Genomic DNA, 23,266 nt, shown 5'->3' on the forward strand with positions numbered 1-23,266 from the left:
AAAAATGCTGCCTGATAGAAACAGAGAGAGAATGAAATGAAGGAATAGCAACTTTCAGAACAGAGTCACAGATTCAGAAGCTTGGGTTGATGGGAATTCCTTGGGTAGAGAGAGCATGGCTGCCACCCAGGTGGGCTAGAAAGGCAGACTCCCCACCATACGAGATCCAGAAGACAGTGTATTTGGCCAAAGAGGATAATCTCAGGTCCTGACATCTAATGGAATTTTCTCTGCTATGTTTTGGATTTACTTGAGACCCATAATGCCTTTGTTTCTTTTTTTTTTTTTTTCCCTTTTGAAATGGGAATGTCTATCCCACTGTTTCATTTTGGAAGCAGATAATTTGGTTTCTGATTTTGCAGATGGAGAGAAATTTTCTGCAAGAAGAATCATACCCTGCATTTCCATAAATGTTTAGGATAATGAGATTTGGGACTTTGAACTGATGAAATGTTGGATGCATGGAGGGTGCAGGGAATAGGATTCTATGGGCTGAATTGTGTTCTCCCAAAAGATAGGCTGAAGTCCCAACCCCCAAAATGTAATCTGATTTGGAAATATGGTCTTTGTAGGTGTAATTAATTTAGATGTAGTTACATGGGAATAGGCTGGGTCCTTAATCTAATATGACTAGTGTTCTTACAAGAAGAGGAGAAAAGACAGAGATAAAGACACAAAGGAAGAAGACATCCATGGGATGATAGAGGCTGAGATTGGAACAATGTAATTTCAAGCCAAGGAACACCAAGGATTGCTTGCAAACACCAGAGGTCAGAAAAGGCAAGGAATCTTGTCTCACATCCAGTTTCATTCTTCTGCATGTGGCTGTCCAATTTTCCCAGCACCATTTATTGAAGAGACTGTCTTTTTTCCAATGGATAGTCTTTCCTGCTTTGTCAAATATTAGTTGACCATAAAGCTGAGGGTTCACTTCAAGATTCTCTACTCTGTTCTACTGATCTATGTGTCTGTTTTTGTGCCAGTACCACACTGTCTTGATGACCGACCACAGCTTTGTAGTACAACCTGAAATCTGGCATTGTGATGCCCCCGGCCCTGGTTTTCTTTTTCAATATTCCCCTGGCTATTCAGGGTCTATTCTGATTCCACACAAATCTTAAGATGATTTGTTCGAATTCTCTGAAGAAAGTCCATGGTATTTTGATAAGGATTGCATTAAATGTGTAAATTGCCCTGGGTAACATTGACATTTTCACAATATTAATTCTTCCAATCCATGAGCATGGAATATTTTTCCATCTCTTTGTGTCTTCTTCAGTTTCTTTCAGAAGTGTTCTGTAGTTTTTAGGGTATAGATCCTTTACCTCTTTAGTTAGGTTTATTCCTAGGTATCTTATGCTTTTGGGTGCAATTGTAAATGGGATTGACTCCTTAATTTCTCTTTCTTCAGTCTCATTGTTAGTGTATAGAAATGCCACTGATTTCTGGGCACTGATTTTGTATCCTGCCACACTGCTGAATTGCTGTATGAGTTCTAGCAATCTTGGGGTGGAGTCTTTGGGTTTTCTATGTACAGTATCATGTCATCTGCAAAGAGGGAGAGTATACTCAGCCATTGGAACGACAAATACCCACCATTTGCTTCGATGTGGATGGAACTGGAAGGTATTATGCTGAGTGAAATAAGTCAATCGTAGAAGGACAAACATTATAAGGTCTCATTCATATGGGGAATATAAAAAATAGTGAAAAAAAATAAAAAACACTGAAAGGGAATAAAGGGGAAAGGAGAGAAAATGAGTGGGAAATATCTGAGAGGGAGACAGGACATGAGAGACTCCTAACTCTGGGAAACGAACAAGGGGTGATGGAAAGGGAATGGGTGGGGGGTGGGTGACTGGGTGACCGGGCACTGAGGAGGGCACTTGATGGGATGAGCACTGGGTGTTATGCTATATGTTGGCAAATTGAACTCCAATAAAAAAATAAAAAATAAAATAAAAAGGCAAGGAAGGGTTCTTCCCTCCAGGTTCAAAAGAATCATGGCCTTGCTGACACCTTGATTTCAGACTTCTACCTTCCAGAACTGTGAGAGAATAAATTTCTGCCTGACTAAGATATCCAATTTGTGATATTTTATTTTATTACAGCAACTTTATAACACAAATAGTAAACATGAACCAAAGATTTAACTGTTTTGAGAATCAGATTTCTGTGTGTTCTTTTAAAAAAAGTTTCTGTTGCATACTGGAAGCCTTAGAAATGTTCATTTCACTCAGGTGCTCCAAAAAAAAAAACCAACCAACCAACCAAACAAACGAACAAAAAAAAAAACAGAATGAAAGGACCAGTTTTCCTGACAGGATATCTGCATCCTATAGTAATCAGTAAAAATAGGGGTTTTGTAGGTCAACTCAATTGCTTCTTCTGAATCAGATCCATTTCTCAGAAATTTCTCCTTTGTAAGTAGAATTTTTTCTAGGAACAGGGGTATAAATAAATATGCATTATGTTTGTCTTATTTTAAAATTTGGTAAAGGATAACATTTTGTGTAATATTTGCACTAGGACACAACATTGGCAAAGAGGTAATATGCTATTTGCTATAAATATGGAATGCAAGTATGAATTTATACATAAAACATACATACCTGATTTCTCTTCTTTCTTTACTTGTGACTCTAAAAATATAGGTGAACATTAATAATGATGATTATACAAAGATAATTTTTTTCTGTATTCATGCATATTTCTTTTATATATTATTTTTTTAGATTTTCCATATTGATTTTCTTCTTTTTATGGATGCAGCAAGTTGATACAAACAGGCAAATAAAGGTTACTTATTATCCATCACAGTAAGAATTATTTTGAGCTAAAATGAAAAAGTGAACTAAAATTTTTATGAGAAGTTAATGAAAGGTATTGGTCTGTGCCTTAAGTGAACAAAGGTTGGAAAAAAATCTTAGCATAGCATGTTTTCAGAAACACAGAGGATATTAGAAATACAAAAGGCATTAGAAATATGAGGATATTAAGCACATTGTCTACACAAAATAGTTATGATTCTAATAGCTTGATTTGAAGCAAAATACTCAACTATGAAATCAGGGGATAAGTAAAAGCATGCATTTAAGATTTGTTTTATTTATTTATTTTTTGGCATACAAAAACATACGTGGAGGCTTAGGCTTGACTTCTTTGTCTAGAAAGAGTTTAAAATTATTAAAGACTGGGTCAGTAAATTGACTGAATTGACATTGAATATGAAAGAATATTACACATTTGAAAATTAAAATAAAACAGCAAACAACTATTGTTCTTTATTTAAATTCTACAGGATATGCAATTTAATGTCTATACAAAATCACTAATTGAAAAACAATCATTTTTAAATGGTAAAACTCTTAGCTTAATTTTATTGCACCATTAAAAATAATTTGCTCACAAACTCTTGTGTGCAACATTAACTTTTAAGTCTAATATTAAGATAGAACACATAATTTTATTTTGAGAAATTTCTTCTATCTCTTATTATTGAAGAGAAAAAATATTACCTATTATTTTCATTTCCATTAATATTATTAAATTTTATCTAGCCTGGTATAATATATTAAAAATGATTGCTACTGAAATTGAAACTCCAGATGATTAGAAATATATGTTTTTATTGCATACTGGATCCATAGTGTAAGGGTTGGCAAACCTTCTATGAAAGATCAAATAGTATATATTTTTTACTTTAGGCCATATGATCTCTTTCACAACTATTCAACTCTGTTGTAACACAGAAACAGCTGTAAATATTATGTAAATGAATGGGCATGGCTGTGTTCCAATAAAACTTTATTTATAGAAAATAAATAAAGGTGATCAGTCTGTAGGTCATTGTTTGTCAGCCCCTGCCTTCTGCATAGTCAGTTTTAATTTTCTTTATTTTTTTATCTCAACAGAGATTTCAACAGTAAACAAAAACAGCTTCCTTTGATTCTGTATTCCCTTATAAATATCATCCAGTACCTATCATTGTTCAACTCAGCTTCTTGGGAATGTCATCTTTACTTGCTTTTTCTACTTCCTGACTCCCATTTAATCATTCACTAAAATCTAGTTTCTATTTCCACCATTTCATTTATCAGGTCTCTCTGGTCATCAATCCCCGCCCCCCCTTTGCCAACACCAATAGATGTAGTTAACTGTATTGATCATTTTTCCTTTTTAAATTCCCATTCACTTGACTTCTGATTAGTCCTCACACTTAAAACTATAGAAAACAGACAAAATATGTAAAACACTGGCTTTAAAGATATTGGGTATAGACAACAAAGGATAGTGATTTTTAAGTGATGGGAAACAAATGATATATGTCCTATGATTGCTCCAGCTTAATGCCTTAATAGAATTATAAAGCCTTAGTGAAGGAACAGAATTGAATTGACGAGATGGAACTGGGAGTCTGGAAAGGCCAAGATAGCTAGAGATCATAGGTCAGAGTCATGTAAGGCTGCAGAGAAGAGAAGAGAGAAAAAGAGATAAAGTTCTAGAGATTTGTGGAAGGCCCTCTTAAATCTTCAGATGAGCACCAACCAGCATAGGCACACATGGAAATTACTTGGGGTCAGGAAAAGTGTCAGTCTTCCAAGTTTGATCTTTACTTCAGTATTGTGTTGGCTGCTGTGAGGTTTTTTAAAATTTTTTTCCCCATTCCACATAACTTTTAGGATCAGTTTGTCAATATTCACAAAATAACTTGCTGGAATTTGATGGAAATTGCATTAAATCCATAGATCACTTTGGGAGCAACTGACATCCTAATAACTTTGAATCTTCTACTTCCCACACATACACTATCTCACCATTTATGCCAAGATTTTGATTTTATGAATTCAGGAATTACATTAAAACATACAATGCATGCTAAAATTATTATACACTTCCTTGGACTTGGTATGAAAACCCACCTTTCTAATATTCAGGCAAGGATAAAAAGCCCGATTAATTATAAAATTCACAATGTTTTAAGACATAAATAGGTTTTTACAGGGAATTCCTTGTATAGCAATTCCTGGTACTGTTAACTGAGTACATTTGTTTTATGTGTTCTCAACAGGAAAAAAATAGTATAATGTAGTAAATAACATCTTAAAAAAAATCCCTACCCTAAATATATGACAGATTTCCACCCTCTACTCTCACTATGAGCCAATTACACTATTCCAAGCACAGTCCAATAAGAGAAACGTTACTTTAAGTCCAATCAGTTCTACTCATCCCTGCAATCAGGTTGTGACAAACACTGAATGACTATTTATTTCCACAAAGCTGTTTAATTATGATATCTGGGTTTCAGAGTTGGTTTTTACATGCCCTCTCCCATATATATTTATTTCCAAGTCAATTTCAATTGCAGCCTATATTATTCTGCTGTTCTCTTTACACTCTGCCTTATAGATTTTATCGTGTTCCCCCAAAAGTTATGTTGAAGTCCTAAGGCTCATTATCTTGTCAATTGACCTTATTTGGAAATAAGGTTTTCGCAGACATAATTAAAGTGAGGTCATTAGGTAGGGTGGGTCCTAATCTAATATGACTGATATCCTTATAAGAGGAGAAGAGACACAGAATTGGACATGCATAGAGAGAGAGAAGATAATGTGAAAACATACAGGGATAATACCATGTTGTGACAGAAACAGAAATTTGAATGATGTTTCTACAAGCCAAGGAACACCAAGGTTTGCTGGCAATTCTAGAAGCCAAGGGAAAGGGATGGAACAGATAATCCTCCAAACCTTCAAGGAAAGCATGACCCTTCCTACAACTTGATTTTGGACTTCTATCTCTAGAATGATGAGAGAATAAAGTTGTTGATAGATTTTATCATGAAAAAAATGAAAAAAGTTTTTAAAAAAAGATTTTATCATGAAAGGATGTTGAATTTTTTTCAATGGTTTTCCTGTGTCTATTGAGATAATTACATATTTTCATTTTGCATTCTATTAATATAGTGCACCACATTTATTTATTTGTGTATATTGAACTATTTTGCATTCCAGGGATAAACCCTACTTCATCATGGTGTATAATCCTTTTAATCTGCTGTTGAATTAAATTTGCTAGTATTTTGTTGAGAATTTTTGTATATATATTCATCAATGATATTGACCTAGTTTTCTTTTCTTGGAGGATCCTTAGTTGACCTTGGATATTTTTCAGGATTTATCAGGATAATACTGGCTACATGCCAGGGACCACTGGGATGGACCTGGCATCTGGGTCTTAGAGGCTGGGCCAGTATTGGGATAGTTTGGCAGACTGGTTTCAGAGGAACCAGCTTAGAGGCTGGGGACCATGTGAGCTGCCCTCGTCCTGGGGCAGGACAGGAACCTAGGTCTGTGGGAGCCATTCCTAAACCCAGGACCTCAGAAAGCCACGAAGGATGACTTGGTGCTGTGGTAGGGCAGTAGGGCAGGAGCCTGGGTTCACAGGATCCCAGTTGGAGCCTGGGTCTATTGGGGTTTACCTAGCTTGGGATCAGGCTGGGAGTCTTGGTCTATGGGAGCTTGCTTAGAGCCTGAGGCTGCAGGTACCAGCCTGGTACCAGGGCCGGCTCTGATCCTGGGGTCTGTGGGAGGTGGCTGGTACTAGGATGGACCAGCAGAAGATTCATGGTAATCTGCTAAGAAACTTGTGCTATGATTGCTGCTCTGAGGCTGTGGGAGCTGGTCAGTGCCAGGGTAGGGTGGGAGCGTAGTACCATGGGAGTCACCTAGGACTTTGAGAGTCAGTCTGGTGGTGGCACAGGCCAACACTGGGGTCTGCATTGAATTTGGGTGATCTCTTTACTCTCCTTCTTCCTCCCTTTCAAGAAAAGTATATTTTTCTGTTAAGCTGCCCAAGTATGGAAGATGGGGCGGGGATAATGTGAATCTGTATTGACATCTTCCTCAATGTCTTATTGTTTTTCTGTGCTTCACTTAGGTGCTATATTCCCTCACCTGGAATCCTTAGCTCTTCTGAAAGTATATTCTGTGTATAGATAGCTTTCAAATTGATGTTTTGGGGAGGGAATGGACACTAAAAATTTCTATACCATCATCTTGCTGATGTTATTCCCACATGTTCTTTAGCTCTTTTATATTGTTTCATAATCTTATATATTCAGTTAAGAGGTGATATTATACCAGTTTAAAATCTGATGAAGCTTCACAGGAAAACACATCTGAAGATACATGAATGAATAAAGTGCATGTGTGTGTCTATCTATACATGTTCAAAGGCTATATATTCCCTAAGGTCTACACTTAGCAATAAGTGCGAGGCCAATATTGATTGTTTGTTGGAGGAGAATTCTATAAGGCAATGACTCTCAAACATTAATGTAATCTGGGCATTTATGAGGGATGTATATGCTGGACCCCACGCTTGACCTCTAGAATCATAAATTGGGGTGCCCTTCAGGTATATCAGACACATTTTGAAGTTTGAAAGCCACTGTTTGATAACCATGACTATATTTGTTAATAGCATTCACTTAACAAAATCTATGGCTATTTTTTGCAATTTTGAGTTCTAGCTAATTGTATATGTCATATTTATCATATTTCAGCAAATAATTAGAGTCAAAGAGAAAGGTTTCAATCCACTAAGACATAAATGGATAAAGCTAATACAGAACATGGTTATGTTGATTCTAGTGTGTCAACTTTTCAATATAGTTGACAGTAATATTCTATTCAGATGTTTCTGATTGAGATCTATAAACGATGTGATTGATATGAAATCAAATTTATATAACAAGAATTTTTTATTTTTACAGAGGAAAACAAATCATTGTAATTCTGATGTTCTCATGAAGATAGCAACTGGCTCCATATCACAGGTGTCAAATAGTAAGAAGCAATATAACAAGTATATACATACATATATTTGTTTATTTTATTTATAGGAATTTTAGGTTTTTATTTTTTTATTATAGCTTTTATATTTTTGTATTTTCTAAATTTCTTGAATTTTATTAAAAACAAATGAAATTGTCAATGTAATCTTCCCAATTTCTACTTCTACTATGCATTGACTTAAACAAAAATGGTCATATTCAATGAATAAAAGAGAAAGTAAAAAGAATGAGTCAAAAATATTTTAAAATGTTAGACACATGAATGACAGAAATCACAGCAGTTTAAAATTGCATAAAATAATATATAGTATGTCTGTATCTATATATACTAAGGAAAATTCTAAAATTTTTCTGACAAAAAAATTTCTGACATAAAATAAAATCTTGACCTGGTACAGTCAGAGAATATTAATGTGTAGTGTACAGGGACAAGCAATAGATAAGAGGTCTTAAGGGTTGAGTTTGGTTCTCACTCAAACACTCATTTGTTGTGGAACCTTAACATCCATTTAATTTGCTCAGTTTTTCATTTACAAAAACATTAGAAATGGAGGAAGTTAGATTACATGGTTTCTAAGATTTCATGGGGGTAAAGTGATATAATTATGTTAAATATTAATTTAAATTAAAATAGTAAATCATTGGGATCCCTGGGTGGCGCAGCGGTTTGGCGCCTGCCTTTGGCCTAGGGCGTGATCCTGGAGACCCAGGATTGAATCCCACGTCGGGCTCCCAGTGCATGGAGCCTGCTTCTCCCTCTGCCTGTGTCTCTGCCTCTCTCTCTCTCTCTCTGTGTGACTATCATAAATAAATAAAAATTAAAAAAAAATAGTAAATCATTTACAAAGGAGACAGAATTTAGATAATCAACCTGAAAAGTTTCAGTATTGATTTCTTTTGGGCTTATTGCTCTTTAGTAAATCTGTTTGCTCAATTGCTGATAGATTTTCTGCTGTTGAAGCATGTTAGAGTTTAAGGGTAGAAGAACAAACTTGGTTTCTTTTTCTTTTTTTTTTATATTTTATTTATTTATTCATGAGAGAGAGAGACAGAGACAGAGAGAGACAGAGAGAGCCGGAGAGGGAGAAGCAGGTTCCATGCAGGGAGCCTGACATGGGATTGATCCTGGGTCTCCAGGATCACGCCCTGGGCTGAAGGTGGCCCTAAACCGCTGAGCCATCAGGGCTGCCCCACAAACTTGGTTTCTAAGACACTATAGTGAGTGTTCCAGATATAATATATCTATGTACACAGCTATTTAGTACAGAGAAGAAATTGGCTCTGCTGTAGATTTACATCTTCACCAGAAAGAAACATCAAACTGCCACTTTACCTTTTAAATTGACTTGAAGATTAATATCCAAACTTTGTACCATATATATAGAATAAGCGAGCCATTTGGAGGAGGCAAGAAAATATAGGGTCTTTTATGGGATGCTTAAACCAGTTCAGAAATCTTATTACATTTTTCTAGAAGCCATTATTACTCAGCTACATGTTTTATGAGGTTTTATAATCTTTTAATTAACAAAACTAAAATAGGAGTATAAACATTACATATATAAAATATAAAACTGAAAGGAATTGCTTTCTGAAGTGTATATGAATTTGAGTAAACATTCTTTTTTCTTCTTTCACCTGTAGACAAATTTATAGATAGAGGCAATCTCATTTATCAAATGTACTATATAATGCTATTTGGTTGAAAAAATATCATATTTTTATTTATATAATGTTTACAAATATACTTTTAGATATTTAACATAAAATTATCTATATAATGTAAAAATAATGTAAAATGATTCCATCATTTTACAAACCATCATTTATGTGGTGCTATAAATCAAGGAAATAAATCACAAATGATGCTTTGAAAATTGACCTTTAATTTCCAAAAAGTGACTTGGTAAACAAGAATTGCCTCTGACAATTGGAACTAAATCTGTGGAAGAATTTTTATTTTATGTTATAGAAATGCAATCTGTTGGTAAGAAGTAAAAATATTTTTCATGGTGTCCTTTAATTTTAAAAGCAGCATTATTTGGCAGTATATTGAAATGGAGTTTGGAAAGTTCTTTATAGTTTACCCAGTATTAAGATCTGTGGTAATATGGCCTCCTAGATACATGAACCCAGTGACATTCATCTTTATTGGATTTGCACTGTGCTCAATTTTCTAGGTATCAATTATTTTGTTCAATTTCTTAAGGCTGTACTACAATAAATTTCCATGGAAACTTTTTTGTTATCCAAGCATCTACCCTTGACCGCTCTGTTTACGATCCCCCTGTTATATTTTGCCTCAGATGAGTAGTGAGGGTATCTTGGGGTCCTGCTTCTTGATGTTCAAAGGGATTTAAAGTGATGTTGATTAAACTGTTAGTAGCAAATGTTTTGCTTACACCATGTTTCAGTGTGAGAGATCGGAGGAAGTTAATAGAGAACCAATAGAAAGGGGAAGTTAATCAAAACCATTACTTTGAAACCTCTTTTTATTTTTGACCAAGAACTTAATATAACACTGACAACATACCATGATTATTCAATCATTTGATCATTTGATTCAGCAAACGATGACCTAACATTTAGGGCATGCCAAGCACTTCAAACTCTTAAGAATAGGCGTATAAGACTTACCTATTAGTTGAAAAGCTGAATTCTTATGGATAAATTAAATTCCAGCTACAGTCATAGTAATTAGATTTGGTTGAAATGCCATGCTAGGTAGTTCTCTCTCTTTATGCGCAGAGACAGAACATCAATTCTGATATCATGCATATACTTTGCAAAGTTGGGAGAAAATAGAAGATATGGGGATAAATGGGTTTATTCCACTATTGACCCACATAACAAACATTCTAAAGAAAGACTTTTTTCTATTCCAAACACGTTCCCTATATTGGTAAATGATACTACATTCTATCTATAATTCTAACCAGGAGGCTGGAACTCATCCAAAATTCTTCTTCAGGCTTTGCTATCCCTATTCAGCTCTTAACAGAACCCTGTTGATTCCATTTTCTAAATATATCTGGAGTGTACTTCCACTTGTTTATTTCCTTCTCAGTTTCTGCCTCTATTAGAGATTCAAATATATCATTTACATTCCCCATCATATCACTGGATGCTTTTGCCCTCTTCTTGCCTCTTCTCATCATACTGTGCTCATTTGTCAAGTCTCAGCTCAGCTGTTGTCTCCCTCTGGAATCCTTTCCTGATCTCTTTCCAGGATGAGTTAGATGCCCTTAATCTGTACTCTCAGCATCGTATGAAAACCGTCATCTCTGTACACTGTAATTATTTGCAATACTTTGTAATTATTTACTCATTTGTCTTCCACAAATAAATTGTGAAATTCACTAGGCAGGGACAGCAATGCAACTATCATCTTTGTATTCTTAGCACTTGTGCATTGTCTCAGGGTGTCAACAATAATTGTCTTTAATGAACAAGTGACAACTCTATATAAATGGCTTACTCTATTGAGTAATGCATGCAACTAAACATACTCCCACCAATGACTCACTGAAGAAGCTGCTAAAATATTTGAAAAGGACTTGCAAAAAAGAGAGAGTTCTTTTTAACTCTGTGGCCCTTCACTGAAATATACCACTGGCAGAAATCTTCCATTTTTTTTTCTACGTAGGGAATTTTTCAAATTTGTATTGTGGTCATCTCATTTGAGATATATGAAAATAAAACATGTCAAAGTTTGTGTATGGAATTTCTCATTAGTGTTGGTTATGGTTATTTTATCTATGAAAAGGAGAAAATTATGCCATGTTTAGGTGTGACTATTGAGCAGTTTTGACCTGGAATATAATATGTATTCCTGATTATTTCCGATTGATTAGCACCATCTTTCCCAAGCATGTTTTAATTATTAAGATTTACTAAACTCTATTACCATAAACACCACCTGATCACATCCTGATACTTTAAGTTGGTCTTAGGAAAGAAATGAGACAAGAAATGAGCTCCCATCACGTTGAATCCTACCAATGAGATTCAGTCCTGATTTTAAAAGTCAGGGTACTGGTTAAAGCATAGGGTAGGAATGGAGGGTTTGTGAGAAAGAAAGCTCAGTAAAATGTCTAAACCTCGATGGACTTGTCTAAAGTTGTCAGGAATGGCTCCAAAGAAACCATTATTTCTGCCATGCTTGTTATTGGTCACACCAATCTCAGTTCCTGCACTTGAGAATATTCTGTTTTGAAACCAGAAATATGAGAATAAAAGAGATGGTAGTTAATACTATTTCTTTTATCTTCTTCAATGCTCAAATAAATAGTACTGTATCTCTTTCTCAACATGTTTTGTGTTATGAGTGCTAAATTGGAATAGCATATGAAAGAAAAGAAAAGATCCCTCATGTTTGTCCATAAGAGGCAACTGAAACTTTTCTCCTGGAACATGATTCAATTATTAAATATCAACCTTCCTTTAAGCATATCACAAGTGTGAAACACTTCATCACAGGCTTGAGAAATATTCCCATGTGTGAATGTTGTATTGATCCACTAAATTGAAAAATAAAAAAAAAATTGATCTAAGAATATAGTTTTGAAAACTGGATGATATATTGTGTGTTATAAATAATATACAAGGATGTTTAGTCCTAAGAGAAAGAAAAAAAAAAGAGATTGAGAATAGGTTCAAATAATTAATAAAACTAGCATATTTTAGAATAGCAAAGAAGAAATAAGCTAAACAATACATTAACATTGGGGAATTGGGTCTTGTAAATTTTACAATATTTTGTCAGAGTAACTCACAAATTAGCCTGGAAACAAAAACCTTTCTACTAGAGTTGACTTCTTAATAGGCAAGTGTCTAAAAAACTTCTGAGTTTTTCTTTTAATTTACAGGAGCCAGACCATCAACTTCTATGGCAAGTTATAAAGTCTTCTCTAGTGAATTGCTTTTGCTGTCCTGGAACATCTCAATTTGAATCTCATTACCACCTTCCTCAATTAGTTTTTATATTGGGTTGAAATTGAGAAGGAGGATTTCAGTGACAGTTTTATAAAAAAGGGGAAATAAAGAGTATTTTCTTATTCTCATAAACTACGGAGGGGAGAAAATCATTCTGGGGAAAGGCTGAAAACGAAAAATTGACTTTTGGAGGATTCTAAAATATATTCAGTTGAAGACATCTCTAAAGAAGACGACATATCTAAATAGTAGCTAATAACTCTTTATTTACCCTAATGTTAGTACAATTTAGCAATTTTAAATGAAACTATCTTGTTCTCTTTTTTTTCTCTTAATAGAGAGAACTTCCCGAGGATTTACAGAGCATGTGTCAGCTGAGGGAAACTGTACCTGTCATACCCTGATTCAGAAACTCCAAATGGGACTATGCTTGATTGATTGAATTGACTAAGAAATATTACATCTCCAATCTCCAGAAGATAGAATTTTTTTTTAAATCAAGACTTAAGTACTCAAGTCACCATCAAAAATAGGAAAAAAAAGAGATTCTAGTACAAAAATACTTTTTGCATGACAAAGGTTTTATACTTTTTTTGCCCACAAAACAAACAAACAAAAAAATTGTTTTGGTAAGCAAAATGGCCAATGATCATGTCTCAGATTTTGAAATGACTGTCCCAAATTTTAATTCTGGAAAGTTGTTGTCTTGTATACTTATTAGTATAATTAACAGATAATATATTAAATGTTTATTTTGTGCCCAGACCATACTAACTATTTTAAATGAAATACTTTAACATTTATATAGTAAACCTCGTAAGGTCAATTTAGCAGATTAAGAAACAAGCTTCCCGATCCATCTGAATATATAAAATGAAAACTCCTACTCATGTGTTGATTCAAAAACATTCACTGAGCTCTTGTTATGTGCCAGGAACTGTTTGAGGAGTGGAAATACATGAAATAAACCAACCTTAAGGAACATACGCTGTACTCCCCTGTGTGTTATTAGTATCCTCTAGAATTGTTGTCTAAGCATTGCTGTAGGCTGGCAATTCAAAATAGGAGTGCCACAGTTCCAAGTGGGTTTTTTTGTTATTGTTATTCTCCACCCACCTCCCTCTTCTGCCTCCCTCCCTCTATCATCTCAATTATTCTGACAATAGGATGGTAATAGTATACTTGAGGTTCTAAATTTGGCAGTAAACTATATCAAGGCTATGTTGGCAAGAGGAAGGTACACTATATTTTAGGTTACCCTGAAGTCAAAGAGGACAATTTGCAACCTTATAAGACTTTTTTGTTCCGTGCCTTAGAAATCAAGTTGAGTGTGTGAAAGAGGTCATTGTTATGTTGAAAGAAGCCAGGAAACATTTGCTCTTTATATCAGCTTCCTTGTCTGTAATTTAGACAAAATAATGGAACTTAAGTCACAAGATCATTATGAGATCAAATTATGTTATATATGTATGTGAATAATTCCTCTTGATTAATTAATTGCTCTGCCAATATTAGTTATGTTTTCATTTTCCAAGATTGGAATTAGAAGGCATTTAATAAATGTCCCTGAACTAAGAGTAAAAATCATTACAGTTTTTTTTTTTTTGATTCATTGTTTCCTTTGAGTAACAAACCCTGCCTACCTGTTGACTACTTAAAAAATATTAGTCTGTGATAGAAATGGTGGTTGACTTGCTGCCTTATAGATTTACATGAGTCTTGATAGGGATACTTATGAAGTATTTATCACCACTGCCACTTGCTAGCGATTACTCAATTTTCCATATCAGCATACTTTTAATACAATTTTTATCCGGAAAGAGAATAAGCACCTCTTCCTCCAAAAATTACATAGACTTTTCTGTCATCTTATTTATGGGGAAAAAAATAAAATGAAATTTTGAGAAGACAATGCCTGGGTATAAACAAATTACACGAGTTAGCATATCTTTATTGTTCTAATTGCGACACAACTGAACATTATGTCCAGCCTTTCTCATTTTGTTCTTTTCTTTTTTTAATACATAATTTAAAAAAAAATTCTATTATCTTTGCTCTACTGGTTCACCAAATCTTTTAAGTAAGTGTAACACATAATTTCTCACAGTGCATTTAGCTGAACACCACTATGCTATCACAGAAAAGATATCATAGTTGAATACATTTGAAAAATATTGGGTAAAAAAAGGCTCAGCTGGTTTCTTTACTATCAGACTTCCCTAATGTGTTCATATATATGATAAACTCCAAGAGCATTTCCCAGACTAACTTCACCTCAAATCAAAATTCTTTCATGTGCCAATAATTGTAGCTAGTCTTCTGTGCAAAACACTGCCAACTACAAGTGCAAGATAGAGTTTACCTATCCTGCAGGACATCCTTCCACCCTTTATAGTTACAGAGAAAAACTCCATAACAGTAATGTTATGGATTTATACTCTTAGCTGAACTGTATAAAATAGTATGGTTTTTAAGAAAGAAGGACTTAGTTCAAGGTTTTAAAATTAAAAATGGTACTACATGAACCACTGGGGTAATATTACACAAGTGAACAAGTAACAAACAAGAAGATCTCTATTGGAAAGGAAATGTTTTGATCTCAGAAGTAGGTAATTCAATAAAATGAAATACTTTTATACTTTATATATATATATATATATATATATATATATATATATATATATATATATATAATACATATCCCTTTTGTCTCAGGTCTTTAAAAATAGAATGAGTGCATGCCTTAGTTTTTAGCATTTTCCCATGCATTATGCCTTTTACTGACACTCTAACCCTGTAAAGTTTTAAAGATGGTTGCTGCTATATCTCTGATAGATTAGAAATTATTTAAAACTACAGTTTCTCTGATGTCACATCTTCCCCTCTTTTTACTTTGCCATGCTATTCTCCTGAATAATTCACACTTTTCCCTTTTTCAGACAAGTTTTTAAAATAATAACTTATAATTTATACAAAGCTTACAACGGGTATTTTCTGGCCTCAATCTCTGGCCTTCAACTAAATGCCTCAAACTATGGTAATTTGGTTTTCCTCTTATTTCGTTCCACTAAAACTGCTTATAAGATCAGCAGCAACTTTATATCATATCTTGCAATGAATATTTTTCAGTCTTTATCTTACTGTAAATTTGTTACATTTGACACTTTGACAGCCTCCTCCTCCTTAAAATTCTTTCCCCCTCGGTTTTGAGACAGTATCTCAAGGTTCTAAGAGAATTCCTTCCTTCATTCCTTTTTTTTTTTAATTGTTTTAACTCCTTCAAGTCTTCTTCCCTGTTGACTCCTTACATATTAGTATTCTTGATTTGCTTCCTTGATCCTCCTTCTTTCTCTCTCTCTTCCCTTCGTAAATGTCAATAAGTCTCATTGTTTAAGCCAGCACAGCTTTGCCAGGAATTTCCACATCCACTACCATATTTTCTCTCTGGGTACCTGATAATCATACCTAAATGCATATTCCACAGGCACCTCTCATTCAACATTTCTCTCCCCCATGGCTACCCCAAATAGATTATAAACTCTAGGAAGACAGGAACTTGATTGTGTTTACCATCCCAACACAACACAACTTACTATATGCTTGTGCTTTGCTATACTGCCTAGCATATAGTAAATGTTCAACAAAAACATTATATAATAAATATGTCAAAAATTTATATAATACATATAGCTTCCTTTTTTTTTTTTTTAATCTGCCACTTCTTTTGGAAATTCCAACCACAGTAAATGACATTACTGTCCACATACTATTCCAAGATAGAAACCTGGGAATTATCCTGAATTTTTTCTTATCCCCTGCTCTAAGTTGTGGTGATTCTACTTCCTAAATGCTTCTATAATAGCTCTCCTCTTTTCCTTCCTACTAATGCTCTCTCAAGACCCTTTTAATAACTCTAGAGATGTCAGTGCAAGATCTCATCACCTAGAAAACTGATTTCCTGAAACTATTGGCATCCTCTGTATCTTCAATTTGTGATTATTCAGAATCAGCTACTTGAAATTCTATTTTAAGCTGTACCTCATTTGGCTTAAAGACTTTTAATTGTTCCCAATTTCCTTTAGGAAAAAGGACACAACATTTACTACAGCAGCACGGTTTTCTTTTAAGCCTTACCTACTCTTGCTCTCCACTCACACTTTGTGCTGAAGTGAAAGTGAAATCTTGTAGTTTTCAGTGCTCCTGACTGTTTACCATCCAGCTGAGGCTTTATAAATCTATCTGGAATGCTCTATGCAGGCTTTTTTCACCTGCTTATCTTCACCCACCTTCTGAGATCATTCATATAATCTTCTCCTTTGGGAATATTTCCCTGAACCAATAGGCTAGAGAAATGTAACATCCCCCTGTGTTCAGAAGGCACACTCTGCACAACCTTTTCTTGCCTGTTTGCTTGATTTGTATTCATTTATTTTTGTTACTATAAGCTCTTTATTTAATGATCTTTGCCTTGATATAAAATATTTATTGAGAATTTATGTTATTCATCTTTATATCCTCAAAACCTGGCACACTATTAGAAACATGGTGGAAATGCAATCAGTATTTATTGAACAAAACTGAGTCTGATCCTACCATAACTTAGTGAAGCTAATCAAATTGAGATTTAATTATTTCTACAATTTATAGGAGCCCTGCATGTGTTTTATGGGTAACTTAAAGATGTAAGATGTATATACTATTTTAGTGGTATGTGAGGTGGTTGGGGGAAGAAAGAAGGAGAAGAGAGAGAGAGAGAACACATTTTGTCTTATTGGAAGATACAGTATATATACATATACTTTTGTAGGACCACGATAGTAATTTTTAGATTGTTATTACATTTAGTTTATGTGATGACAGACATAGATTGAATAGAGGAACCAATTAGAAGCAAGTTCTTTGAGGAATATGAGCCAGAGATGCTTTGATGACTGATAAGTATGAGTACATACTGTTTTTCTTTGGCTAAATCATTAACCTATTGTGTCATTCTTAGCTAGCTGGTAGAGACTGCTCTCTCTTGACACACATGTTCTGCTAGCAAAATATGGGTTTATTTATTCTTCAAATGAATGCACAAGTATGTCTAGTGCTTGTTTGCCTACGCTATGTCATAAGAAATAGCTGTTTCCTCAATCATTTCTCGGATGGCCAAAGTCCAGAAATCACCCATCAAATGAGATGGTGGATGGAGGATGTCAACCAGTGCTCAGTAAGTGTGAGGACCTCCCTACTAGTTAGAAAGCAGCCACCCAAAAATATAAGTCCAATCTAAATCAGCCAAGTTTTTGGTAAGAGAGAGCTTAATGTTTTTCCTCCCTGGAGACAAGGGCAACAATAGGTTGTCTATGAAATCTATAATACTACATCTCAAATGTTAATGTACATAATTAGTGACTTGGGAATCTCATTAAAATCCAAATTCTTACTCAGCAGTTATTGATAAGACCCAAGATTTTATATTTCTAACAAGCAACCAGAGAATACCGCTCTTGTTTTGAGGACCACACTTGAAATAACAAGGGTATAGATGATAAACTCTCATATTTATCTGTTTTCATAGCTTTGAAAGTACCTTCACATATATCATATCACACAAGTCTCACAATAAGCCTGCTGGATTGGCATAGAATGCGTTGTTGGTGGTAATTCTATTTTATAAGTAAAGAAAGAGAGATTCAGCACTTAAGAGATTTGTTGTAAACCCCTCCACATCTATTGCCTTAGAGCTCCTCTTTCTATGCCATCCTTCCTCTATTAGCCTTTTCCATTTAAAAAACTGCCTCTCCACGTCCTATATCACAAAATCAAGACATATGTCAAAAGTATATTTAAAAAAAATATTAACCAACCCCTTTGTTTCCAGAATGATAATTTTGTCAACATGTTGTGGCTATGGTGGCTTTCGAATGATTTCCTGTATCAGAAATCAGAGAAGACTAAACAGCTCACAGCAGAGATAATATAGGAGCTTAGATACAAAGTTAGAGGAAGCCCATTTGGTAATTATGGATACCACATCGTATGGTAGAGGAAGACATTATGTAAACGGACCAAGGCTGGAAAACTTACGCTGTGTGTTTATAGATAGAGAACAGTGGTGGGTGGGAAGGTAAGCTCCCAAGATGGGGGCAAGAGGCAAGGTTTATAGGTAAGATGCTTTTAACATGGACCTAAATTGGGGCACCTGGGTGGCTCAGCAGTTGAGCATCTGCCTTCTACTCAGGGCATGATCTTAGGGTCCTGGGATAGAGTCCCACATTGGACTCCTTGCAGAGGCCTGCTTCTCCCTCTGCCTATGTCTCTACCTCTCTCTCTCTGTCTCTCATGAATAAATAAATAAAATCTTAAAAAAAAAAAACAAGAAAACAAAAACCAACCAAACAAAAAAATCCATGGACCTAAAGTGAAGAGAAAATATTCAAAGACACAGAATAGACAAAATTCTGCAGATCAAGTAATCTTTTAAAAATCTTGATGTGGGTGCACTGGAAGCGATGATAGTGGTGGATTAGACAAAGAGAGACCCCATGAAGAAATATGACAGGGGGTGTGGGGACGCAATATAATGTAGTGACAGTGAATCTAGCTCTGTTCTCCACAGATACTCATTTAGAAAAGATAACTAGCACAGGCATGTGGTGGATCTGTCTGTGAAGACGAGATGGAAACAAGAGGATCAAGTCATGGGCTTATTTATCTATTCAGGCAAGAGATGATGAGAGCTAAAACTATGGTCATACCCGGAGAAAGAAAACAAAAAGGAGTGGGGGAGCACAAATTTGGGAAATACATAACATGATATCTAATTGGACACTGGGTTCTGAAAGACAAGGAGAAGCTGCAAATGACTCAGAAGTTTAAGTCAACGGAACTGAGTGGTGACTCATGAGTTCCATTTCTTGGGATAAGGAGCAACAATAATGACAGAAAGAGACAACGGAGGAGCTGTTGAGTTCAATTATGAACAAAGTGAAAAGTAGGCAGAATAACCAAGTGGAAATGTTTGCTAGACAGTTAGAAATACAGTTCTAGAACTCTGAAGAACTTGTTTATGAATATTAATATCCATGGTAAGTAAGAAAAATAATGTATTGCTTATTCCTTAGGCAAGCGTTTTGTTGTTTTTAATTATATTACTACTTATAATTAATATCTATTGCTTCCCAAAAAGAACACTAAGCTATTCTCCAATTACCTAATGAAATGCATGTCCCATTTGCCATCATTTTCATTGCTGGGTAAAAAACAAAGGAATTTTAGTGGCTAATAATATGCCACGTCAAAAATAAATCATTATAAACGTCGCTCCGGTATTTAAAAATGTAGTCATTTTTTTGTTGTTGCTGTCTTATTTTTAACAACGTGGGTTAAATGGTCTAGTTTTTGCCAAAGAAAGTTTTTTTGGGTTCTTTTTTTTTGGATACGAGAGACAGTAAACATGGTCAAATATTGTGTCGGAGTCAGTATAACATGAGGCAGGAAAAAAACCATCCCCTGGTTTGGGCAACAAACATGTTAGTGGTCACCATCACACAGATTTTAGGAGAAAAGATCATTCTGGAGGACTGTCTTCCCTCATGTATGCTCAACTTTAATTTAATCTACCCTTTCATTACTCCTTCAAAGCTCAGGAGCATTTTGTTCTTCCTCATAACTAAGCTTATTCCTTCCACCTAGAGGGTGTATCCCCACTTCTCTCAAATCTGGGACAGTTCTCTCCTAATCAGTATCTCCCTCTGAACTTCTCACTCCTCCTCTCCCTGGAATTCTCTCCATCAGGTTATCACCAGCATGACAACAACCAACATGTTTCATTGATGTGACCTGCTGAAATAGAATATTTTGCCTCCCTTTCCCTACAAATTCCTGGAAAAAGTAGTTTGTGCTCTGCTTCCACTTACTGATAAATCCCAAACTGTTTTTTACTTCCACTGGTCTTCTGAAAATGCCCTCCAAAAGGTTGGGACACATGGGTGGCTCAGGGGTTGAGCGTCTGCCTTTGGCTCAGGGTGTGATCCCAGGGTCCTGGGATCAAGTCCCATATCCGACTCCCCGCAGGGAGCCTGCTTCTCCCCCTGCCTGTGTTTTTGTGTCTCTCATGAATAAATAAATAGAATCTTTTTTTTTAAAAAAAGTCACAAAATGACAGGTTTTTGTCAACTATAATGGCTTTTTCTCAGTCCCATGTCTCATGACCCTCTGAGACTTTCATACTGCTGACTTTTTCACGTGTTCATGAATGGACCCCTGCTTTGGGATGCTGAGACACTGTACTTCCTGGTCTTTCCCATAACCTGCTTGCCTGTTCTTTATTGGTTCTTTTACTTTTCCATGGGAAATCCAAGGGAATGAAGCCATCCTTCATTCCCTTCTCTTCTGTCTCCAAGTTTTTTTTCTTTTTTTTTGAACAACTCCTTTTCTCCTTTGTCTTCGAATGCAGAACTTCGAAACTCATGTATACCCAACCTAGTCTGAGGATCCCAAGTGAATGCTCCCAATTTGCAAGCATCGCTAGGATATCTCTGGGTGGATGTCCCACTAGCATCCACCCACCTGCACACCTGCACTTCCTCTGCAACTTATAGTTTAATTGCCTTCTCATCCTTTCATGCTTGAGGCCATGAAGTTCAGTACAACTAATGTCATCCATGCCTATTCTTTTCCTGTGAAACAACTTGACAGAAAAGCAGCAATAGCGCAATACAGGGAGTACGACTGTGTTTCTAAAGTGTATGGTGTCCTGTAACTGAAAGAATATATAAGATGTTGTTCATATTTTCAATGGGTTACTAGGTTCTGTGCTTTTAAAAATCGTAATTCCTAAAAATTCCACACTGCACGGTAGTCATGGCTATAAATAATCTTGAAAATAAACAAAATTCACTTTCTCATTGTTTCTGCTCTGTACCAATTTTTCCCATCCTTATAATATTTAGATTACTTACAAAATACTACTGAGTCAAATCTCTGATTGAAAATCCATTCTACAAAACTTCACTCCATACACTATTACAAGATTTAGGATTATTACTCTCTTCCTCTGATTCGTATTCTGAGAATCCAGACTTTTCACTCTGGCCTCCTAATCGCCCTTTCCTGGATTTCCAGAACCACCCTCCCTTTGGCTACCTACCATGGCTGCAGTTCTGCCATCGTCTGTTCCTCATTCAGGCCTAGCATCTGCTTTGGTCTTTGGTCTTCTTGCTGCCTGCTGCTAACTGCATGCTCATCCTGCCCCTCAGTTAACTCTGCCATAGAGCTACCTTTTACTGAAGCTGAACCAAATGGCAAGCACCAAGTTGATTCCTTTTAAGAAGCCCTGGTGGCTTGTTATGATAACCTTCGTTCCATAGATAAAGAAACTGAAGGTCAGAAATGTTAAGTAATTTAAGTTACACCCCTAGCAAATGGCAGAGTCAAATTCATGTCTTTCTACTCGAAAGCTAGCACCGCTTCCACCATGCTGTAGAATCATCTCCCTGTCTCAGCTGTTCTTGCATATTCCTAAAACCCTAGCTTAAATCCATCATCTCCCCGAGGTTTTCCCTGATTGATAAGACCACAGGGGTGGCTCCTCCCTTGAGACTCCCGAGCACTCATCACTGATATAATTGTCTTAAAGCCATCACTTGATAGTTCGTGTCTGTGTCCTTGATTATACTCTTTTGAGACAAAAACAATATCTTATTACTTATTTGTAAGTTTTGCATCAACAAGCACAATCCTGAACATATGGCAGTGATATTTAGCATAATATATGTTTTCAATTAATTTGCTGATTGATTATATAACATATGCCATTAATGCTAATTTCTCTTTCCTTTTAGGAAGTTAAAAATAAATATAACATAAAAATAGACATAAATATTTAATGCAAACTAATAATAGGAAATTTATAGTGCATATTACTTTTCCCATTACATACCAACAGTAAAATAAAGCATCAAATACAGTGTTAGCTTACAGGAAGGAGTAATGTCATATAACTTTTATTTGATCAGCAGTCTTTCACTGACACCAGTAAGAGTGCCAACAACCATAGAACAATTTTTATACGTAGTTTCCCCTTTTCTGCCGGTATATCTAAAGCTCAGTTATAAGTTTTGATGTTAAGATGTAATATATCATATCTCTATTATGCATTTTCCTCACTATGTAAAATTGGTCACTTTTTTCCATTTGTCTTCCAGAAAATGCAGGCTTTCAGATTTTATAAAGTCACTCAAAATGGCTGTTTTTTCACTACAAAACAATGAGTTCCTTTTGCTTTGTTAACAGTACTTTCAAAAGGAGTGGCAATAATTCAAGTTAATATTTAAACATAGAAGGGTAAAACAAGAATGATTTTCATATAGGTTAAACTTTGTAAAAATAAGTATATACAAATATTGTTAAGACCAAAGATACGTATATGTCTCTGTGTACACAGAACTTTTACTGTATGGGGAGATATAGCTAGACTTTTTT

At 35.2% G+C, this 23,266-nt stretch overlaps 1 protein-coding gene across 17 annotated transcripts in view; it reads right to left on the minus strand.

The window, feature by feature from the left end:
* TRDN (triadin) overlaps positions 1–23,266 on the minus strand; it is a 362,541-nt gene that overhangs the window by 45,713 nt on the left and 293,562 nt on the right. For 15 of the 17 annotated variants that reach the window (XR_007413384.1, XR_007413383.1, XM_035705844.2 and 12 more), the window contains 2 exons: positions 3,140–3,166; positions 2,613–2,642 (listed from right to left, as the gene is read on the minus strand). Coding sequence is in view for 15 of the 17 variants with exons in the window: in XM_035705844.2 (XP_035561737.2) it covers positions 2,613–2,642; positions 3,140–3,166 (57 nt within the window). In the remaining 2 variants the exon portion in view is untranslated. The remainder of the gene's footprint in view (positions 1–2,612; positions 2,643–3,139; positions 3,167–23,266) is intronic. The other 2 variants (XM_049115163.1, XM_049115148.1) reach the window with 1 other exon arrangement.

This window comes from Canis lupus, chromosome 1 (genome assembly GCF_003254725.2).
Source record: "Canis lupus dingo isolate Sandy chromosome 1, ASM325472v2, whole genome shotgun sequence".
Classification (NCBI taxonomy): Eukaryota; Metazoa; Chordata; class Mammalia; order Carnivora; family Canidae; genus Canis; species Canis lupus.